The following is a 23,650-nucleotide window of genomic DNA, read 5'->3' as shown; positions in this document are numbered from 1 at the left end:
CAGGGTCTCTCTGTAGCCCCAGCTGTCCTGGAACTCACTGTGTAGACCAGGCTGGCCTGAACTCACAGAGATCTGCCTGCCTCTGCCTCCCAAGTGCTGGGATTAAATGCATGAGCCACCATGCCCAGCCTGTTTAAATTTTTAAAAATTTTTATGTATGAGTGTTATGCCTGCATGTGTGTAAGTGCACCCATGTCATGAAGTGTATGGGAGGACAGAAGAGGGTGTCAAATCCCCTGGAACTGGAGTTACAGACAGTCATTAACCACCATGTGGATGCTGGGATTTGAACCCAGGTCTTCTGCAGGAACAGTCAGTGCTCTTAACTGCTGAGCCATCTCTCTAGCCCCTCAGGTAGTTTTTGACAAGGGTTTGCTTTAGCTCCTCTACCGCTCCTCCCACCCACCCCTGCAACAAACTTTCTTAATTTTAAAGCCTGGCTTTGCCATTTACCAAACATATGTAGGGTGGGGAGCCAATATGGGAATCTGAGATGAATTAGAAGTCATCTAGACTGATTTACATATGTCCATAAATTCTTTGACACTCTTTTCCTTCAAAAGCTAGTGACTAAGGCCTCTCCCCTCGAGTGTGGGCAGGGCTTAATGACTTGCTTCTGGCTCAGCACAAGTGATGGTATGCATGTGACTTCTAAGACTAGGTCGTGAAAGGTATTTCAGAGACCCCGTGCATGTTCTCTTGGATCTCCATGTTGTGAGAAGTCTCCAGTGGGGCTATGAAAAGGTTCTCTTGGCGAGAAACTGAGGCTTCTTGCCTCAACCATGTGAACACGACGTCTTGAAAGTGGTCTTCCAGCCCCAGTCTTTACATGGCTACAGCCCCAGCAGCCATCCTGACTAACCTTGTTACAGACCCCAAGGAGAATCACCCTGCTAAGCAATTCTCAGCCTCTGGTCTTCAGAAACCGTGTAAAACGGGAAATGTTTGTTTATTTTAAGCGGTTAGATTTTGGAGCGTAGATAACTAATACACAAGCTGTATAAACCTTTGGCAAGTGATTCACGCTCCCTGTAGATCTCAGTTTTCTCCTCTGCAAACTCATGACACTACCTACTTCCTGTGACTGTCGTAAGGGATCAAATGAGCTAATTCATGCAAAGCACCTAAATCACTGCCTTCTGGTAAGTTCTATAAAGTGTTAGCTCCTATTCTTATCCCCCTCAGTTCTTGGAGTGTCCAAAGGAAGCCTGGGGAGTCTGAATCCCAGACTCTCTCCTCCTGACCCAAGCAACATCTTCTCTTTAACCTCAAAGTACTGACTGATGTCACACCCTTCTCTGCATGCTACAATACTGCAAAGGTTGATAAGCATGTCAGAGAAGTGAGAGTCTAGTGAAGGTTAGTAAAACAGAGTGGAGAGTTTTGCAGAGGGCCTTGGGTACTGAAGCATGTGAGGAAAACCACAGGAGCCTGGGATGAATTAGAAGTCTCCTAGATGAGAAATAAAGGGGAGGGGGCTGGGGGTCCCAGGGCTAGGGCTGCCCAGGAAGGTTGTACAGTTGTTCACTGCTTAAGAATACTAAGCTGAGGGCTGGAGAGGTGGATCAGTGCTTAATACTGGCTGTTCTTGCAGAGGGCCGGGGTTTGATTCCTAGCACCCACATGGCAGCTAACAACTGTCTGTAACTCCAGTTCCACGGGATCCAATGCTCTTTTCTGACTTCCTCAGGCATTGCATGACATGGGTACACTAACGAACATGCAGGCAATACACTCATACACATAAAATAAAAATACTAAACAAAAACCGGGTGTGGTGGCACACGCCTTTGATTCCAGCACTCGGGAGGCAGAGTCAGGCAGATCTCTGTGAGTTAAAGGCCAGCCTGGTCTACATAGTGAGTTCCAGGACAGCTGGGGTTACAGGGAGACCCTGTCTCAAAAAGACCAAAAAAAAAAAAAATACTAAATAAAATATTTTTTTAAAAAAAGAATACCGGGCTGGGGAGGGAGAGGGTTGATCCAGCCTGCGTTCCACACAGCAGTCAAAGCAGGAAAAGTGCCTTTGGTGGACTCGCACCCCGTGGATGGCTGGGAATGGGCCTGCTCAGAACACTGGTTGACGGGGGAGTGGATTTCTCAACATTCTGAGGGATTCTATGCACTTTAAGAGAGTTCTAGAGATGTTAGGGATCTGTGTGGGTAATCGGGTTTGGAGTGAATTCTGAGGTGGAGTTAGGGGGATGGAAGGGTCCTCACAAGCCATCCAGACAGTCCACAGGCTGCTTCAGGCGATTCCCCTGGCGCAGGTAGTCGTAAATCTCACTGTTCTCCACTCCTGGATAGGGGGTTTGGCCCCGGGTGGCAATCTCCCACATTGTCACGCCAAAGGACCACTGTGGAAAGTAGAGGAGAGAGAGTAAGAGGATCTCTCCGCACACTCCGCCCCCCAACATACAAGTTTGGGTGTTCAATCACATATGAGCATTTGTTCACAGCCATATCTACAAGTGCATCACTGGTACGCATGTAAAGATTTTGTCCCTGTGAGCCCTGCAGCTTCTCATATCTTGTCCCCTACCCCCACACTGTGTGATTCCCCACTCCTGGCTGGGGCACACATACCACATCACTCTTGCTGGTGTACACTCGATCTGCCAGACTCTCGATGGCAATCCACTTGACTGGCATCTTGGCAATGCGTCCTTGGCGGTAGTAGTCCCCATTGTAGATCTTCTTAGAGAGCCCGAAGTCCGCCACACACACAGACATGTTCTCGTTCAGCCTGCCCAGATTGGGGAAGGCAACAGGGTCAGGGCATGGGTCATCTTCACCAGGAAGCCTGCTGGATCTCAACTATGACTCCATCTCCTGCCGACCTCATGTTTCTACCTGAGAGCAGGGATCTGACTCCAGCACCCTCTCCAAGTCCCAGAGGGAAGTGCTTTATCTCGTTTCTTCTAAAATGAATATGGACAAAGGGCTTCTAAGAGCTTGTTCAGCTTTGGCTTTTAAAAAATATTTATTTTATGCGTATGAATGTATTGCCTGCACGAATGTAATTGTACCCTTGTCCTGCCTGCAAGGCCCACAGAGGTCAGAAGAGAGTGTCAGATCCCTTGGAACTAGAATTACACATGATTGTTAGCTGCCATGTGGATGCTGGGACCCAAACTCAGGTCCTCTGCAAGAGCAGCGTGTGCTCTTAATTGCTGAGCCATCTCTCCAGCCCCCAGCTTTGGCTTTTTATCAAATTCTAGAGAGCCTTCCCAGGCTCCCTAGGTTTAATTCCCTGTTGTTTTATGTTTCCTTGATATATATGATATACAGAAATGTGCACATGGCTAGGTGTGGTTTTACACACCTGTAATCCCAGCAGTCCAGAGCCTGATGCAGGAAGATTGTATGTTCAAAGGTCAGCCTGTGTTATATAGTGAGTTCCAAGTCAGCTTGGGTTATGTAGTAAGACCCTATCTCAAAATACACAAATACACTCACACACACACACACACACACACACACACACACTCACACACACCCCACAAGCCAGGCCTGGTAGCACAAATATGTAAATCCCAGCACTTGGGAGGTAGCGGTAGGAGAATCAGGAGTTCATGGTCAGCTTTGGCTACATAGTGAAATCGAGGCCAGCCTAGGCTATATGAGCTTGTCTCAAAAAACCAAACCAGGCCAAACCAAACCAAACAGAAACCAAGCAAAAACCCCACATAAGCACAAATCATAACTGAGCAAACACATCCATATATCCATCACCTAAATAGAAAATAGAACCTTGATATCATGGAACACCACCCAGCAAACAGACACATCTTCAGTACAGCACATCCTATCAGGCAACTGGCCTTGGCTCAAACAAAAAAATCTGCTATGAAAATACAAAAAAGTGGAGAGACAGCTCAGTGGGTAGGAGCACCGGCTGCTCTTGCAGAGGACCCGGGTCCTAGTCTCAGCACCCACATGACAACAGCTGTCCATAACTCCAGTTCCAGGGAATCAACACCCTCTTTGGACCTCTGCAGGCATTGCTTGCATGATATAGGTGTACTTACATACATGCAGGCAATAACATTCATACATATAACATAAACTAATAAAATATTAAAAAATATGAAAAAGTGGTGTCAGGGTCTGCTTTAGGTTAAAATAGACCAAAACCATGTAACAACAAAATGCAATATGGGAACCTTGATTAGATCCTGGTTTGGGGTTGGGAGTTATCTACATAAGTCATTTGGCCGGGGCCTGGTGGTACAGGCCTAGGAGTCTGACATGGTCATGAAACTAATACTCTAAGCCTGTGATGGCATGCCTTCCAGCCTCATCTCTCTTTAACCCCAGTTCAGGCTTATTTTCTGCTTGTGCACTTCTGAGGAGTCTCTTTCTCCAAAGTTTTCCTTCAGAGACAGAGGGGAGGCTTATGTCACCACCCATCTGTCACCTCTGTCCCTTTGTTTACCTCATGCTGTGCACTGAGTTGCCTCCTGCCTCCTGTCTCTTCTCTCTCCATATCTAAATCTTTCAAGACCTCAGTTTAGGGCTTCTCCAGAAAGCCTTCCCAGACTCCCTTTTTAGTCTTTTCTTTGAACTTTTTTTGATGGACTTATTTTTATTTTATGTGTGTAAGCGTTTTGCCTCCATGTATGTAAGTGCACCTGTGTCGTGCAAAGCCCACAGAGGCCAAAAGAGGCCCTGGAACAGTTGTTAGCTGCCATGTGGCTGCTGGGAATCGAACCTGGGTCCTCTGCTGGTGCAGCTGGTACTCTTAACCACTGAGCCATCTCTCTAGCCCCTTGTTAGTCTTTTCTTACAATTTAGATGTGAAGTATACCCCCAAAAGGATGTGCTGAAGGCTTGATCCTCAGCTGATGACACTGTTGAGAGGTGACTGGATCATAGGACACTACGCATTGATGAGTTCACAGCTGAATGGATTCCTAGGAGGTGGGATCTAACAGGAGCAAGTACATCTTTGGGGATGTAGCTTTGTATATCTGGCCACTTCCTGTCTTTCTTTCTGCTTTCTAGCTCCCACAAGGTGAGCAGCTCTGCTCCACCTGTGCTTTGTCTACCATGATGCTCTGCCTCACCACAGGCCCACAGTGATGGAGCCATGTGACCATGGCCCGGAACCTCTGAAACCAGGAGCCAAATTAAATCTTTCTTCTTCCAGTTGTTCTTCTCAGGCATTTTGTCACAGTGACAAAAAGTTGACTAACACACCTCTTCAACCGTCTCTGTACTTCTGCCCTTCCCTGGTGGGTCCAGCTCCCCTTTTATCCTGGGAAAGAGGGAGGAAGCTCCTGGAGGAAGGAGGGGCTATCAAAACTCACATGCAGTTCCTGGCAGCCAGGTCCCGGTGTATGAATCTCTTGGTACTCAGGTACTCCATGCCACTGGCAATGTCGGCCATGAACTTCACCAGCATCTGAGTGGGCAGGAACTGGGAACCAAGGCAAGGAAGAGTAGTAGTCAGATGAGTCCCCAAAGGACATCACTCCTAAGCCCTCTTTCCCTTCTTATGTGCGCCTAGCTCTGTCTGCAACGGTTTTCCATGGCGTCATTGAGAATAAAATCGATCCTTTTCCATAGCTACAGGACCCTCTAAGATCAACCCCTCTTTGACTTGGTAGGCTATTGTTCTTGCCTTTGACAAACACTCCAGACACTGGCCACCTCCCTGGTCTTCAGACCTTAGCCCATGCTATGCCCTTGGTTGGGATTACTTCCTGCCAGGATCACCCACCATCTCCTCAGTCAGTATCTCTTTCAATGTCACCCTCCTAAGTCAGGCCTTTCCTCCATTCAAATTAATTCCAGGGCCAACTTGTCTTTCTTCCTTGTATACATTCTTCCTAGCACTTAAGTGGTCTTGCTTATGTATGTGTTTGCTTATTTACTGTCTCCCCCCCACCCTGTCCCTTACAGTACAGGATCCATGGGTGCAAACTCAAGGTCAACTATAGTCTTCCTTCTCAATGTCTAGGTTCCTGGTAGGTGGTCAGTGAATGCGTATGGACTGGAAAATGGAATGTTCCTCACCACTGGCTGGTCTCCAAGCCGGGAATAGAGGAGGAAACTGTGTAGGTCCCCATGTTTCATGAAAGGTAAGATGACCACAGGTTCTGGGAAACCCTCTCGATCAGATCCCTGGAAACAGACGCCTGAGCCCCCAGGCAGATCAGTCACTCTGGCTCCGCAGAAGGGGGAAACCCAGCCCCATTCCCAGATGGATTTAGCCTCCCCCTTCTCCCACCCCCTCAAATAGAGTCTCCACATTGTTTGGAGGTGGGTGGTAAGGATGCAACTGTGGAGAAGCCATTTCCCAGGGATGTTTTATTCTGGAACCCTCCTGGGGACCTCAGCTATTTCTGGGAAAGGTCAGAGGTCACATTCCAAGCTGAGGAAGCAGAGGAAGGGGAGCTTGCTGATCTTGAAAGAGGGGGTGCAGGGAGCCTGGAGGTTTGATTTTTCCATCACAGAAGGAGGGGGTCTTCACTCTGGGGTGGCCCTGTAGGAATGCGCCCCTCCCTCACCAATGAGCCTCATGACATTGGGGTGGTCGAATTCCTTCATGCAGACTGCTTCACTCAGGAAGTCCTCCAGCTCTGACCGCGTGCAGATGGCAACTTCGGGGAGAAAGGGAGGTGAGTATCTGGAGGGAAGAGAAGAAGGAGTCCTTCCCTCCTCCTCCTGTCTACCATCATCATCATCATCATCATCTCTATCAACTGTTACTACTGAGTTGAAAGACGCTGTACTCTCTGTTTTACTTCTATTAAGTTATTTAATCCTCAATAAATGCATGTATTATTAGCCTGTTTATGTATGTAGTGCTAAGGGTAGAACCCAGGGCTTTGCTAAGGCAAGTCCATCACTGGTAGATCCCAGGCAAGAGCTCTACTTCAGAGTCATCATTCATTGGAAGATTCTAGATAAGTGCTCTACCACTGAACCACCCCGCCACCCCCCACCCTTCACTAGAGGATTCTAGGGAAGCACTCTTCCTCTGAGCCATAACCCGAGGCCCCTCCCCTTTTATTGGGTTTGTTTTGTTAACAGGGTTTCAGTCTATAGCCCAAGCTAGTTTGGAACTCATCCTTCTGCCTCAGTCTCTCAAATGTTGGGATTATGTAGGCCACCTTATTAGCCCATTTTAAAGATGAGGAGGCTGGGCATGGTAGGTCCTGACATGGTGGTGCTTACTTGTGATGCCAACAACTCAGGAAGCAGAGGAAGGAGGATTATGAGTTGGAGGCCAGCCTGGGCTACACAACAAGATGCTGTCTCAAAATGAAAAAAAGCAGTGGACTGTAGCTCAGAGGTAGGGCATTTGATTGGATGTGAAATCTTCCATATTCCCCCTTCCCCCAAAGAAGGGTACGTGGTACAGAAGAGACACTCAATAATGAGTATGCAAATGAATGATGACCCTCAAACTTTACCATTCACTAAGGATCATTCCTCCCTAAGCTCTAGGCCCAGCCTGAACACTCTATGCTTTCTTTTTCCCTGTATGAAAAAGACTTCCTCCTGAATTTCCTGTGCGGTAACTCTGAATTGGCTCCTACCCTCTCTGATGATAGAGTGATGTAGCCATGTTCCACCTTAACAGCAAATACTACATGCCACCCCTGGCAATAAGTGGCTTGTCTCATAACACCCCCCTAGGGGATAGGGACTTATGAATGATTTTTCCAAAGGAGGAAGGAAGCCTTGGAGAGGGAGAGTCACAAGCCTGAGACTTCCACTGGTAAATGAAGTGGCCAACTGTGCCTCATTCTGACCTGGCCCGGCTCAGTTCTGTGTAACAAGAGGCTAGCCCCTGAAAACTACATTTCCCAGGTCTCTTTCCTACCTGCTTTCCTATTGGAGTTTGGCAAACTGCCAAACTGATGGGAGGATTGTAGGAAGGCAAGAGGAGAAGAAGCCAGGATAGCTCACTCTTTCTGCTTCGGGAATTGCCTTGGTGATGCTGTATGTCCTCCGTGTTTCTAGCTCTCCCAGGGCAACCCTTAATTCTGTTTCCCAGCTTCCTCCTGGACATGGGCTCTGGTAGCACAATTTCCTCCTCTGGCCCTTCAGGCCTATGGGTGAAAGTGATTTCCTGCTGCTAAGCCGGTTGTGTCCCTGCCCCAGTTATCATTTCAAGCCATCCTTTGATAGGATAGTGTATTCAGTTCCTTCTCTTGAACTGTCTGGCATGGGTCCCATTTCCCTGCTGGAAACACTGGATTCTATGTTGTGGCCGTTTTGCCTGTAGCTTTTCTGTCCCCTGCTTCCCTGGGTCATAGGGAAGAGGCCTGGGCTAGGGACTGGTGCCCACATCTGCATGCACACACGCACAGACTTACTTTTCATCGTCTTCACGGCCACCTTGAGGATAGAGTCATCCTGGTTGAGTTGGCCCTCCATCACAGCACCAAACTCTCCTGTGGTGGGAAGAAAGAAGACACTGGTCTTGGAGGGACTCATGAAGACTGTGTCACCTGCAATTGGGTGAGGGTGGGGGAGAGAAGAACCTCAGGGCTCGAGTAGACTGTGAGTGTGTTGGAGAGATGCACGCACCTTCTCCCAGGGTCTTTCCCAGGGCCACCTTATGCCGATCTACCATCACGTCTCGTAGCTTCTCCTTCAGCTCTTCACTGATGCCCAGGCTGTTCACTGCAGTGGGGTGAACAGAACCATGCAGCAAGGTTGACAGGAAGGTGACATGTGCCAGGAAGGACTCCTTGAACTGCTTCCATGTTGGTTCAAAATCAGCTATTACCCCAAGCACCCCCAAGCCATCCCCAGCTCTTGGAGTCCATAAATCTTCTCCTATAGAAGCACTGCAAGGTTAAATCCTGGTCACACTCTTGCTCCAGTGGACACTCTGATTGGTCAATGTACCAGTTGTTAAACATATTTCTTTTTGGAATGGAGCTTGACGTTTCTCATCATAAGAAAGGACAAATGTTTAAAGAGATGGAAATGCTAATTCGCTAATTAACCTGACTAGATCATTATATACATGCATCTAATTATTCCACTGTAATTGCCTCATAATATTACAATTATGAGATTGTAAAATAAATAAGACAGTGTGGTGACACACGCCTGTAATCCCAGTTCTCAGGAGGCAAAGCAGGAGGATTACTGCAAATTTGAGGCCAGCTTGGGTTACACAAGTCTTAGAAAAATAAATCTTTATGTAAGAACATTATTAGGCAGTGCGGCAGACATGATAGTCAATCCATTTAAAAAAATATGGTCTCGGACTGGAGAGCTGGCTCAGTGGTTAAGAGCACTGGCTGTTCTTGCAGAAGACCTGAGTTCGAATCCCAGCACCCACATGGCAGCTACTAACCATCCAAAACTCCAGTTCTAGGAGAGTCAATGCCCTCTTCTGACCTTTAAGGGCATTGTACAACATGGGTGCACTTACACACATGTAGGCATAACACTCAACATAAAATAAAAATTAAAAAAAAACAGTCTCAGCTGGGTGTTGTGGCTCACGCTTTAAAAAGTCCCAGCACTTGGGAGGCAGAAGCAGGTGGATCTCTATGAGATCGAGGCCAGCCTGGTCTACATAGCAAGTGCCAGGCCAATTGGAGCTACAGGGAGACCCTGTCTCAGATAAAAAGAACTAGTCTCAATACCTAGTCTTGTACTCATGGCAATCCTCCTGCCTCAGCTTCCTAAGTGCTAGGGTTATGGGCATGCACCGTCACACCCAGTTTTCAAAAAAAATTTATTAAATATACTGAATACTTCCATATCTCTTATAAATTTCAGTTGAAAGCCAGCTTGAGTCTCTCAAGCGCTGGGATTACTGGTGTGCACCACCAAAGCCAATCGGCTAGTTTTCTCTGTTCGGGGATGGTGCAGAAATGGAACCACACAGCATATTCTCTTTGCTCTCTGGTTTCTTTCAGCAGTATGTCTAGAAGGCAGTTGCCGTACGGTAGCTGCTGTGTACAGCTGTGATTTACGCATTTTCATTACTGTCAAGGTGACAGTTCTCAAACATACTGACTTATATGTAAAAATTAGTGACGGCTACAAAGAACTTTTTTGTGTGTGTTTTTTTTGAGGCAGGGTCCCCCTGTAGCCCCAGCTGGCCTGGAACTCACTATGTAGACCAGGCTGGCCCTGAACTCAGAGATTTGCCTGCCTCTGCTTCCTGAGTGCTGGAATTAAAGGAGTATGCCACCATGTCCAGCAAGAACTTTTTTTTTTTTTTTTTTTGAGGCAGGCTCTCACATAGCTCAGGTTTCCTTTGAACTTGCTATGTAGCCAAAGGTGACCTTGAACTCCTGATCTTCCTGCCTCTACCTCCTGAGGACAGGAATTAAATGCATGTGCCACCATGTCCAGCCTTTTATTGCTTGCTTTTTTGTTTGCTTTCTTGGCGGTACTGGGGATGGACCCTAGGGCCTGATGCATGCTAGGCAAGCACTCTGCCACTAAGTTACATCCCAAACCCATAAGAATTCTTAGTGGGTTTTACAGACATAGGTTATATATGTATATATATATATACATACATACATACATCTGTACATATACATCATTCTAATTTTAGTGTCTGTACCATCAAAGCAAACACAATAGATATGAATACTATAGCTATAGATGTTTATTGTATTAAAAATTAAAACAGCAGTATTGGATTTTTTTGTTTTGGGATTTTTTTGTTGTTCTTTCAGTGCTGGGGGTAGAACCCAGAACCTTGTACATGATCAACAAGCCCTCCACCACTAAGCCAGGCCTCCAGTTCTTCACTGGTGAATTCTAGGCAAGCGCTCTACCACTGAACCAGGCCTCCAGCCCCTCACTGGGGGATTCTAGGCAGGCACTCTAGCACTGAGGGTTGGGCTGTATCCGCAGCCCTCTTTTTGCTTTTTATTCTGAGATAGGGTCTCACTAAGTTATATAGGCTGGCCTTGAACATACTCCATAGCCCAGGTGAGCCTTGAACTTAAAAATCCTTCTGCTTCGGCCTCCCATGTTCTATCACCATGCACTACTTATGACAATAATTTTTAAAAACCACAATAACACACAAGCATATGTTCCTTCAACTACCAATTCTTGATGACACCACCTCAGGTCAGAGAGCCCGAGGGAAGCTCCCTTGAAAGCTTCTGAAGAGTGAGAAAGCAGAACAAGGATCGTCTGGGTACAACTGTGAAAATGGTTCTGACCTCATGGACCCCACTCAGGTCTCCAGAACCCCTGGGACCAGGCTCACGCTCCAAGAGCCGCTGGTGTGTATTATTCCGTCAAATTTCTGCGACCTTTTTGCTGCCGCTTCCTTGTCTTCCCAAATAAATTTCTTTCCCAGCTCTTTCCCAGCATCCCCTGGGATCCTGGCCATCTACTTGCTGTGTGCTAGATCCAGACCTAGTCTGGCCTTTTTCTTTCTGGATTTTAGTTTCCCCTACTGGAATACTGAGCTTTGACTGGGTGGCCTCTGAGATCTGTCCTTAGCTGGCACTGTCCATGACTCTACAATCTTATGGGTCTATAGCCCTAAGATTCTATGGTTTAAAAAACCATTAAGAGTCTGTGGTACTGAACACATTTTCAGACCAAGATTGACACTATAATCTTATTGATTGATTCTAAGATTCTATAACTCAAAGAAACAGTGGAGTGTGGCAGTTTGGAGTGGAGACTTCAGGTAGGATGTGGTAGCATACTCCTGCTATCCCAGCACTTGTGAGGCTGACGTGGGAGGCTAGAGAGTTCAAGGCCAGCCTTAGCTACATAGTGAGACCTTGTCTGAAGAAACTAAGGGTTGAGGATAGGGCTCCAAGGTGCCCTGCTTGCCTAGAATGTACAAGGCCCTGGGTTCCAGCCCCAGGAGAGAGGTAAAAAGAGAAGGAGGGAAGAAGGGAGGGAGGGAGGGAGGGAGAGAAATAGATTTCAGAGCAAGTTGTTAGAGGCAAGAGGATCAGACTTTAAGATGAATCTTGACTACATTGAAAGTTCAAGGAAAGCCTGGGCCACATGAGTCCCTGTCACAAAACAAACAAAACTAAACAAATAAAATGACTTCAGAGAAAAACTGCTTGGGTTCAAATTTCAGTTATCTACTCTATAAGCTGTGTGTGTGGTGTTGAGTAAGTTACTTAACTACTCTATGCCACATCTCCCTCATCTGTTAAAGGAGGGTGAGAACAGGCTCTCAGGTCTTTGGGACTCAAAGGAGGTGATGTGTGTAGAATGCTTAGAACAGCATTTGTCACATAGGCTGCTCCAGGGTGGGCTATCATGTTACAATCATATTACCATCATCAGCTCATGACACCATCTTCATCTTCATCTCACTACCACCTTCATCATCATCATCTTCATCATTATCATCATTACATTTTTCCAAGATCCTATGGCTCTTAGATTTGGTGTTCTTAAGGTTTACTGTGAGATTCAATTATACTAGCCTGGTAGGCCTGTGATCCCAGCACTCAGGAGGTTGAGACAGGTTAGCCTGGGTTATAGAGTGAGACTCCGTCAAAAAAAAAAAAAAAAAAAAAAAGCCAGATGTGGTGGCACATGCCTGCAATCCTAGCACTTGGGAGATGGAGGCAGGACAAGATGTTCAAGTCCAGTCTGGTCTACACAAGACCTTGTTTCAAACAAAACCAAAAACGTATATTTGTGATGGTTAATATCAACTTAACAGGATCTAGAATGAACTAGGTGACAAGCCTCTAGACATGTCTATGAGAGTTTCTAGATTGGGTTAACTGAAGTGGGAAGACCCACCCTAAATATGAGCAGCACCATTCCATGGGCTGGGGCTCTGAACTGAACAAAAAGGAGTGCATGAGCCGAGCACCAACATTCACTTTTCTGTGCCTTCTGTCTGCAGATGAAATGTGACCATCCTTCTCAGACTCCTGCAGCCCGAGGCCTTCCCCACCAAGATATCCTACATCTTCAAACTGTGAACCCAAATGAACTCCTCCTATCCAGGTGTTGGTGGCACATGCCTTTAATCCCAGCACTCAGGGGCCTGGTCTACATAGTGAGTTTTAGGCCAGCTACAGGGAGACCTTGTCTAAAACAAACAAGCAAGCAAGCAAACAAACAAAAAAACAAACCCAACACCCCACCCCCAAACCAAAATAAACTCTTCTTTCCTGAAGTTGTTTATGTATTTTGTCATAACAAGAAAATTAATTCAGTATCCTATCAGTCTAGTGTTCCAAAGCTGCGTGTGGTTCCAAATTTCACTGTTTCAGCGCCTGTGGTTCTAACATCCAGGTATTCTAAAGACCTTCAGAAACTTTTGTCTTACGCATCTACAGAAGCCCAGCAGGGGCAGTTCTTTACACATTCTTTTAGCTCCATACCACTGCAAGGAAGGAGGCATAAAGTTCACTTACAGGTGGCTTCAGTGGTCCGGCGACTGTAGGACTTGCGGACACGGTACCTGACTACCAGTTCACCTCTTTCCACCGTTGGCTCAAACACCTCACTGCGGGGAGAGGGGAGAAGGTAACCCCAGGGCAGAACCACATGGAAACCCATCCTTCCACTGGGGACAGACGCAAACACCAGTGCATTCCCAAGCCCTACTGGTACTCTGTCTCCCTTCTGGGGTTTGCTGAGCACATCATGGACCGTTATTCTCTGCTTTCCATCCATTCCTTAGGCCTCCTCATTCTCATTCTGATGCCTCACAATCACCCATCCCACACCAGCATCCTCACTGGGTTTCCCTGATTCCAGTCTCTCCATCCCAGTCCACAGGAGCCTCTTCCACGGAGTTCTAACTCACCCATAGCGGGTCTCCTTCTTCCGCCGATGGACAAGGAAGAGGGCCAAGATGAGGACACAGGCAGCGGCCACAACTGCTCCCAGCAGTACATACCACCAGGGCCACGAGAAGGCAGGAGGTGGGGGTTCACTCACTGTCAGAGGGGTATGGGGGGACAGATCACGGCTAGGGTCCTAGATCAATTCCCTGGGGCCCAAGGGAGTAACGTGGTAGGAAGGCAGGGAGGCATGGAAAAAGATGTGGTGTATTTGGCGAATCCGAGAAAACTGGGCTGGGCCTGGCACGCAATGTATGTTGTATGAAGAGCCCTGTGAGTAGAAAGCCTGAGAAACTTGCAGGATGGGTAAGGGGAGAGTGAGGTAGATCTGTATCTGAGGAGTGTGCAGTGGGTGGAATGGGAAGGTGAGATGTGTGTGCAGTGGGTTTGAGTGTGTAAGGGGGATGGACAGACATGGGAGGATGTGAGTAAATCTAAAGTAGTGTAGGTGTGTGTGTGAGAGAGAGAGATGTGAAAACTGTACAAGGTGACATGGGTGTGGAAAAACAACAGAGAGAATCCATGTGGTGTAGGATGGTGTGTGGAGCACGCGGAAGTAGCTTGAGGCTGGGGGACCAAGGATAAGGGAGAGCTCAATGATGGCATGAATGAGAGAGAAATAAATGTGCAAAGGGGACTTGTGCGAGCAGAGTGGGGTGATTGTTGCAGCGGTTTGGGGCACATGAGAAATATAGTGTCCAGTCTTTATTTTTTGTTTTTGTTTTTTAAAAACAATTTATTTTTCTTTATGTATGTGTATGCTATGTATGTGCAGGTGCCCACAGAGCCAGAACAGGGCGTTGGATACCCTGGAGCTGGAGTTACAGCTGCTTGACATGGGTGCTGGGAACTGAACTTGAGTCCTTGGAAGAACATTAAGTGCTCTTAATTGCTGAGCCATTACTCCAGCTCCTGAGTTTTTGTTTTGTTTTGTTTTGTCTTGTTTTGTTTTCAGACAGGGTCTCATGAAACCCAGCTGGTCTCAGATTTGCTATGTAGTCAAGGATGATCTTGAACTTCTAATTTTGCCTCAACCTTCCAAGGGCTAGGATTACAGGCATGCACCACCATGCCCGGTTTATGCGGTACTGGGGATGGAACCCAGGGCCTTGTGAATGCTAAGCAAGCACTCTACCAACTGAGCTACATTTCAGCCTCTGCTTTTTTTTTCTTTCATCTTTTGGGGACAGAATTTGGTGTAGCCCAGGCTGGCCTTAAACCCCTAATTCTCCCAATTCTCCCGCCTCCACATCTCAAGTGTTGAAGGTGCAAGGGTGTGCTGACATGCCAGGCTGTGAGCGATGATTTTTAAGAACGAAGCTTCAGTGTGAGAAGCATGTGCAGTGAACATACAGAAGATGTGAAGGGGAAGGTGAGGAGTGGGGGTAAGATGTGGAAAAAGGGCAGGCTTGAAATAGAGTATGGAAGGACTGGAGTATGGGCATGTGTTGGCTGTACAAGGTGTGTGTGTCGGGGAGACAAAGGCAGAGAAGAGGTTGGACTTGTAAGGGTGAAGAGGTTTATGGCTAAGGAGGATCAGATGCTTGATGCCTGGGCAGGCATAATTATAGGGTCTGGAATAGCTGTGAACTGAACATTTTTCAGTGGTTGCAATTGTGCAATGTATGGTGACAGGGTCACTGTACATAGAAGATGTGCGTAGAAGTTGGGTGTGCAATATGCATGTGTGAAGAAGAAAGGGTTATCACAAGACATGAAGGGAGGATGGATGAGAGTGGGAAAAGTATGTGAAGAAATATGAGGAGGTGTGTGAAGAGCATTCAGAGAGTAGGTGGAGCTGCAGGCAGTGGCTGTCCTGGTGTCAGGAAGGTCAGTGGAAGCAGGAGGAGGGTTTGAGAACGGCTAGAGAAATATTGGACAAGGATGGATATGAGGCAGGTCCTCCTTCCCCCTTTCCTTACATTGCTCTATCTATCCATCTATTCATCTATTGATCTGTCTACACATATGTTCATCTATCTGCATAACAATTCATTCTCCATAACCCACCCACATATCCATCTGCCCATTCATGTACGCATGCATACATCGCCCATTCATGCATGCATGCATCCATCCATTCGTGTATGCATACATACATCGCCCATTCATGCATACTTACATACATCTACCCATGCATGCATGCATCTACCCATTCATGCATGCATCCATTCACCTATCCTTCAATCTTTCTTTCCACGCATTCATTCATTTAAACAAGTGTACACCAATCTACTCTCCATATACCCATCCACGTACCTACCCACTCATCCATTCATTCATGCATCCATCCACCCACCTATCTTTCAGTCTTTCCATCCATCTATCCATCTCCACCAACCCACCCATCAGTCCACTCATTCATCCATCCATCCATCTATCCACCCACCCATCCACTCACCCACCCATCCATCCACCCACCCACCCAACCATGCATCCATGTGTACACCAATTCACTCTCCATATACCCATATCCATGCACATGTGTCCATGAATCTATCCATTTACCCATACCACTCACTGGGTAATGTAGGCACCTCCTTCAAGGACCATGCAAATCCAGGAAGTAGAGTTAGAGTAATGTGCTTGAGAAGCATGAAGGGGGTGTTCTAAAAGTACATGTGTGCTAAAGAGGCCCTCCTTGCATGTTGAGGGGAGTGAGAGAAAGGGGGCACAAAAGCCCTTACCCAGCTGGTGGACTGGCTGTCCTTGCCCTGTGAGGAGAAAGGACAGAGGGGAGATGTGCTCAGAGAGGGCAAGACTTGTGTGACACAAGTGAGGGGGTTAAGGGAGGGAGGCTTGGTGCCAGGCTTAGGGTAGGAACAGAGCCTAGAGTAGGGAGCCTCAAAGGTTCAGGGAGCAAGTCAGGGGTGTCAGGAAGAGGTAAGGCCCTGGGGGACAAGTTGAAGGGGGCTGGTATGGCTTTGCTGTTACCTGGGCGCCAGGACTCCAGGGGCACAGGGAGGCTCCAGGGCCCATCCCCAGCTGAGGTATAGGCTGCTACAGACACGGTCAGGTTAGCCACAGGCCTGTGCCCCCGCAGTTCCAGGGTCACCTCTCGCTTTAGCCCTATATCCATAAGCACCTAGAAAGTCCAGAGGTGGCATCAAGGGTGGACCCAGGCCCATGACTCCTAAGACATCACTCTCAGCCCCATCTTTTTTCTTTAGTCCATGCCCCTTGTCTCCTACCCTTCATCTCCACATCTCTATCCCCATGCCCTCTGGAATATTGTTTACACAGGGCAGGAACTCTGTCTCATATCTGGTCACGTCCTCAGATCCTTAGCACAAGATCTGAGGAACTCTTTTGTTAAAGAACTGAATTCTCATCTTTCCATCTTCATCCAACCCCTTCTAATGTCCCATTCTATCTCTACCTTGGGGCATAGCTAATCCATGTAAAAACCTTTGCACAAATTAGGAAAAGGCACCCCTTTCTCAAGATGCTATAGAAATAATTGTTGTAAAATGGATAGAGGCCTACTGAGGTATTTTTATCATGACATTCCTTAACCCCTCTCTGTGAACCCATTTAAGATCCTGGGATACCCCTCACTGGGCATGGTTCAACCGAATAGTACCCAACTTACACAGCCTCTCATTACTACCTTTCCAACGCTTCCCCATTTCCCTCCTCCCACACCATTCCACCCTAACCCAGCCAGCAGCACCCACCTCGGGGGTGTCCTGGCCTCGATATGCCAGCCGGTACCCTAGCAGGGTGCCCTGCAGGGGCACCCTTGGCTCCTGCCAACGCACGAGGGCCTGGCTCCCATTCCGCATGGCGCTAACGTTCTCAGGGGGACCCAAGGGCACTGGAGGACAGGGAAGAGGGGAAGCTGGTACACCTCTTTCTGACCCCCTCCCCTGTTCCCAGGATGTGGGGGCAGGGTGCAAAGGGCTAGCGCGTGGGTAACTTGTGCAGGCCTTCCATGAGCACAAGGAGAGACCTGGAGAGAGGCCGGAGGGCAGAGATGAGGGGTCAGGGGCTGGACAAGTAGGAGACTGAGGCCATGTGAGGTAAAGGGGAGGGGGAGAAGCTGGGGTGGCACCACTGAAAACAAGGTCCAGCAGAGCAATGGGTGACATCTCCCTCCCCAACCTGTCTTACCTCCCTCCGGGGTCTCCACAGGAAACCAGTGGGTCCAGGGAGAGGGACCTTGGCTGCTGGTGCAGGATACCCGGATATGATACGGGGTGTGAGGATGAAGCTTTTCCAGCCGAAGCTGGTGAGGGGGCACAGATACTTGCAAGGTGAGGGGTTCCTCCGGAGGGTCTGACTCTCTCAGCCAGATGCCCACCCCATCGTCTGACATCACAGCCTGAGGACAGGACAGGGACACCACTTTTGATTGTGATGGTCCTAGTACAATTATACAAGTTTGCAAGGATGTGCAAGTGTATACGTGTGTAAGTGTGTGTGTGTGTGTGTGTGTGTGTGTGTCTTGTCACACTACAGGACAACACAGATACTTGTGTTTGGAAAGAAAGGAAACATATGGCCACACCATGTCTCGCCACCTCTGGCAACACAAGACCTTTTTTCTCTTTGAGCCTCAGTTTCCTCATCTAGAAAATGGAAGTTGAGAGGAAGAGATACCTTCAAAAGTTGTTTAAAGATTAAATGTATGGGCCAAAGGAGCAGCTCAGCAGTAGAGCACTTGCCTGGCACACACAAAAGTTAGAGGACAACTTGTGGGAATCCACGTTTTCCTTCTGCCATGTGGATTCTAGGAATTGAACTCAGGTCATTAGGCCTGGCAGCAGGTACCTTTACCTGCTGAACTGTCTCACTAGCCTCCACTTGTATTTTGAGACAGGACCTGGGGCTAACTGTTTTGACTAGGCTGACTGGCCATTGAACTCCAGGGATTCACCTGTTTCTGCCTCCCCAGAACTGGGATTACAAGGATATTCCATCATGCTCAGCTTTGTTTTGTGGGTTCTGGGGATCAGACACAGGTCCTTACATTTGCATGGTAAACACTGTACAAACTGAGACCTCTCTCCAGACTCTTTTTTTTGGCCATGATGGGGGTGGAACCCAGAGGTCTTGTTTGTGCTAGGCAAGTACTCTACCACTAAGGTACACCTCAGCCCCAATAGTCAACAGTTTGGAAGCCAACCCCCTCCTTACCCCATTAAGCCTGTTCTTGGATAAACACATCATCTCACCACTATTTATGGGCTCAATTCTTTTTCTCATTCCCATTTTACACATGAGAATGCTGAGGCCCAGACATTCAATAGCTTTCCCAAAGTCACACAGTCCCCAGAGTCACATAGTCCCCAGAGAGGGTGACAGTGGCATTACAAGACCCTAGGAGGAGGCAGGCAGATGGTGGGTAGCCGGAGGGGGGGTGGTGGACAAGACTGCCCCCATACCTGCTCTCTGACCCATAGTGACAGATGGGAAGAGGAACCTCTGCCAGGACAAAGGGGAGATGGGTGAAGACAGTGGGCTCATGCCTAGTTCTACTTCTCGTTTCCCTAGGATGGTCATGACCCTCCGTTAGGAGCCCTCCAGCCTTAGTCTATGTTCAGCAGGAAGTGAGACCCAGAGACGGAAGAAAACACACTTCTGCTTTTCTGGGGACACTGCATGGATGTGGGTAGAAGTGCAGCTGGTGCCTGATCTGGCATTTGAGGTCTTTCAAGTCGGGAACTTCCAGGATTAAACCTCAGCTTTGTCCTTCCAGTCATGAGCTAAAGGGCCACTTCCCTCTTAAGGTCTCTTAGTCCCATACCTTGAAAGGGAGGAACCTCTCACTTGTGGAGTCTAGGTAAGCACTCTGCACTGAGCCCTAGCTCCAGCCCCTTACTGGTGGATTCTAGGCAGGTTCTTTCCTAGCCCTTCACTGGTGAATTTTTTTGCCAGAACTCTATTACTGAACCGTGCTCCAAGCCCTCATAGGAGCTCTATGGCTGAGCCCTACCCCTGATCCCACACTGGTGGAGTCTAGGCAAGTGCTCTATGGCTAAACTATACCTTGAGCTTTTAAAAAAAATTTAGCCTTGAACTTGCAATCTTCTTGTCCCTAAGTGCTGGCATTCTAGGCCTATTCTACTGTGTCCTGGCTGTTATGCCCCCTATGCTAGACAATTCTGAGGTGACTATATGACTACGACAGCTCCTGGCCTTGCCCTCAGAGAGACCAAATGTCAGATGGGGACAGACCTACTCTAGACAGTGACAACCTAGAGTGGTCAAGGATAAGATGAAGAACATAACACAGGGACAGGGACAGCTCCAGGTCCTGCTGGCTCAGAGATCCCCATTTGGCTACAGTTAATATCACTTAATACTGAAAATAATAAAGCAGCTACTAGTTCATAATCCATCTCTTTGTTCCAAATACTGTTTTTTTTTCTCTTTTTGAGACAGGGTCTCCCTGTAGTCCCAGCTGACCTAAACTCACTATGTAGGCCAGGCTGGCCTTGAACTCACAACGATCCGCCTGCCTCTGCCTCCTGAGTGCAGGGATTAAAGGCATGTGCCACCAGGCCTGGCATCAAAGACTATTTTAAGTTTGCACTTGCATTCATTCACTGAACTCCCACAAGCCTATCTGGTAGATATTACCATCATGCCCATTTTATAGACAGGAGAACTGAGGCCAAGAATGATTAAGGCACCTGCTCAAGTTTACACAGCCAGCAGGCGAAGTGAGGATTAGAATCCTGGAACCTGGCTTGACTGGAGGCTCTGTAGCTTCTCAATACTCCAGCGGCCTGGAAGGGCTGCTTTCCCCGGCCCCCCGGCCCAGGGGGAAGATGTGGGCTTGTGGGTATGCATGGAAGGAGGGCTGAGAATGAGGTGATCAATGTCGGGGGTCTCACCTGCAGGTTGCAGTGGGTGAGGGGGTAGATGCCACTCAGGCCAGGGGTCCAAGCCACCTCTAGCTCCGTGGGCTGGCGGGAAACCAAGTGGAGGTCACGGGGTCGCTGGGGGAGCACTGTGGACAGATGAGGGGAGAACTGGCTCTTGGGAACCTTTGCCCTAAGCTCTCCACCTGCCCTCCGCCTTCTACTCTGACCTCTGGTCCTCCCTTTGTCACCCAGCTCCCAGAATCCTTTTGCTGTCACCTGTGACGGTGGCCGTGCGCGAGGTGGTGACCCCCTTGGCGTTATGGGCTTCACAGGAGAAAGAAGACGTCTTGTTCAGGCCTGGGGGAGAATGTGAGAAGGGAACGCAGTGTCGGGTGGATGAGAGGAGACTCCCACGCCATGCTGAGTTACCACACTTTGCCTAACCTGGATGGTCAGTCCAGCCTACCTGGCATTTGCATCGAGAGGGAGAACAACACATTAGGAACACACAAACTCTATGCCCAGACACAAGTTCTGCCCCTCACCTCATGAACAAATATGACACATATAACCACAGATAGTCTCACTGTTGTTATAGATCCAGATAGTAACCCATACAGTCCCACAACCCATAAAGGGGCACACAGAAACACACATGCTTACATATATGCACACACACACACAACTCACACAGACATATTCAGACATGCAGGCAGGCATACATATAGACACACTGAAGTGTTTTGCACCTACTGGGCCAGGTGGCACACACCTGTCACCCTAGCTACTAGGAAGACTGAGGCAGCGTCATCTCAAGGTCAAGATCTATCTGGGCTACACAGAGTGAATTCAAGATTTTGTCTCAAACTAAGACAACAAAGAGAAGATTGGGGGATGTAGCTAAGCTGAGTGGGTAGAGGACTTCCTATTGTGTATGAGTCCCTGGATTGAGTCTCCAGTATTGGAGAGATAGAAAGAGAGAGAGATTAAGATTGAGAGAGAAGTGCATTCATATACTAGTACCAACACATTTTCCACATAGGGTGAACATACGCTTAAGGATGTGAGTGTGGGATCATGTACAAGTGTTTGCTCATTGATAAGCTTGCCTCCCATAACTGTTCTCTTGGCTCAGTCTACCCCCAACACATTGGCCTTCAGGTGTTCTTGAACACCACACACACACACACACACACACACACACACACACAGTTCCACCGTGGGAATTAAACACTTCTGTTCCTTTTGTTTGACACAGTCTTCCCACAGATGTCCATGTGACATGCTCTGCACCCTTGGTGCTGGCTCCTCAGGTGACACCTCTGTTACTCTGTCCCTGACTAGTCTGTGGGAAACTGGAACCTACTGTCCATATCTACCCCCTTCCCTGCTTTGCTTTTTCTTGTTGCCCGTGTGCTCTGCATGTTCCACAGGTATCCTATTGCTGCTTTCCCTTGGTAGAATGTCTGCTCCAGGAGAGCAGACTGTCTGTTTAATGGTCTTTGGTGACAGCATGACCTAGCACACGGTAGGTGCTCCCCAAAGTTTTGTTGAATGGGTGAATTTTATTTTACTTTTTATTTTTTAAGGGTGAATTTTAAAACATATTTGTGTGTGTGTGTGTGTGTGTGTGTGTGTGTGTGTATGCAGTGCCCTTGGAGTTCAGAGGGGGTGTCATATACCCGGAGCAGGAGTTACAGGTGGTTGTGAGCCACCTGATGTGGGTGCTGGGAGCTGAGCTCAGATCCTCTGCTAGAGCAGCCAGTGCTCTTCACCTCTGAGCCATCTCTCCAGCCCAAGTGAAATGTTTCCATTGAGCCCAGGGCATCATGCACAGTAGTAAGTTCTCAACCACTGCGCTATGGCCATAGCTCCTCATTGAATTCCAGGCAGGTGCCCTCCTACTAAGCTATAGCCTCGCCTCTTTTTACTTGTTCTTTTGAGATAGGCTCTCACTACATCGCCCAGGCTGGCCTTGAACTCACTGGGTAGCTCAGGCAGGCTTTGAACTTGCCATCCTGTCTCAGCCTCTGTAGTAATAGGGATGACAGGATTGCACAATTATGTCTGGGAAGTGAATGAACTTGTGTCTGGGCATCTGTGTTTTGGGGAGCGTGTGTCACTGGTAAGCCAGTTAATGTGTTTTGAATAAATGTTTGTGTGTCTGGGAATGGGTTGTGGGACAGAATGTGTCTAAGTTTTTGTGTATCTGCTGGTGTGCCCACCTTTGTGTGTGTATGTGTGTGCCCTGTGTCACCACCATGAACACACATAAAGACGTGTACAAATACAAACATTCCAGACATAGCCACACAAACACAGACAGGCAAACCATTTATGGAACATTCACAGATAAACACGTTGGTGTTGCAGGATGTATAGAGGACCTAGTCTTGGGCCTGTGATTCTGAGCATGTGCCCGCCTATTTGTGCATCATGGTCCCGGTGGATCTGGGGACATCTCGTACTTGTTTGATTCCGGCATCTGCGTTTGCGTGCGCGGCGTGCCCACCACCTCATTATTTGGAGAGTGGCCTCGCTCTGCAGACACAAAGTTTCCTTTTCTCCGTCAGCAGAGGGAGTGGAACGAGGGAAAATCCGTCTCGAAGGCCGGAAGGGGGTGGGCAGGGAAGCGCCCTAGTCACTGCTGCCCAGGCAGACTGCCATTCCCAGCTAAGGTCAGGTGCCTGCAGTGCAGCCCCTGTAGCGAGGAGGGATGAGTGGCCTCCGGCGGGCAGGAGGCCAAGGGGATGCGGGCCATGGGTCCCGTCCAGCCACCTGGCACGTGGGGTCCATCCCGAGGGAGCTGGCTCCATAGGCTGGCAGGGCAGGAGCAGTCCTGGAGTGGAGGGGGGGTTCTGGAGCCGGGTTCTGTTCCGACCGCAGCATTCCTGCCCCCGCCTGAGTCACCGGAGAGCCCCCCCAGCCCCCACTTCCGGGCGCACTGGGAGAGGGCGCAGTCCCGGGGTCCTCCTTCCCAAGCCACAGGGGCTGCACCTCAAATGAGAACTCCAGGATGGACCAAGGGGTCTAGGAACCCCCCCC

General features: G+C 48.4%; 1 protein-coding gene across 4 annotated transcripts in view; it reads right to left on the bottom strand.

Moving 5' to 3' along the window:
* Axl (AXL receptor tyrosine kinase) overlaps positions 1–23,650 on the bottom strand; it is a 31,493-nt gene that overhangs the window by 2,266 nt on the left and 5,577 nt on the right. Inside the window, exons 5-19 of one of the 4 annotated variants that reach the window (XM_008854986.3) lie at positions 20,882–20,962; positions 20,636–20,751; positions 17,907–18,117; positions 17,471–17,610; positions 16,728–16,878; positions 16,481–16,507; positions 13,757–13,889; positions 13,362–13,453; positions 8,548–8,643; positions 8,334–8,411; positions 6,516–6,608; positions 6,022–6,143; positions 5,313–5,422; positions 2,587–2,746; positions 2,221–2,357 (exon numbers count right to left, since the gene is read on the bottom strand). In XM_008854986.3, the coding sequence (XP_008853208.1) occupies positions 2,221–2,357; positions 2,587–2,746; positions 5,313–5,422; positions 6,022–6,143; positions 6,516–6,608; positions 8,334–8,411; positions 8,548–8,643; positions 13,362–13,453; positions 13,757–13,889; positions 16,481–16,507; positions 16,728–16,878; positions 17,471–17,610; positions 17,907–18,117; positions 20,636–20,751; positions 20,882–20,962 (1,747 nt within the window). The remainder of the gene's footprint in view (positions 1–2,220; positions 2,358–2,586; positions 2,747–5,312; positions 5,423–6,021; positions 6,144–6,515; positions 6,609–8,333; positions 8,412–8,547; positions 8,644–13,361; positions 13,454–13,756; positions 13,890–16,480; positions 16,508–16,727; positions 16,879–17,470; positions 17,611–17,906; positions 18,118–20,635; positions 20,752–20,881; positions 20,963–23,650) is intronic. The other 3 variants (XM_008854987.3, XM_029557131.1, XM_029557132.1) reach the window with 3 other exon arrangements.

This window comes from Nannospalax galili, unplaced genomic scaffold, assembly GCF_000622305.1.
Source record: "Nannospalax galili isolate Female #2095 unplaced genomic scaffold, S.galili_v1.0 scaffold1687, whole genome shotgun sequence".
Lineage (NCBI taxonomy): Eukaryota > Metazoa > Chordata > Mammalia > Rodentia > Spalacidae > Nannospalax > Nannospalax galili.
This window is presented reverse-complemented; position numbering and strand designations above follow the sequence as displayed.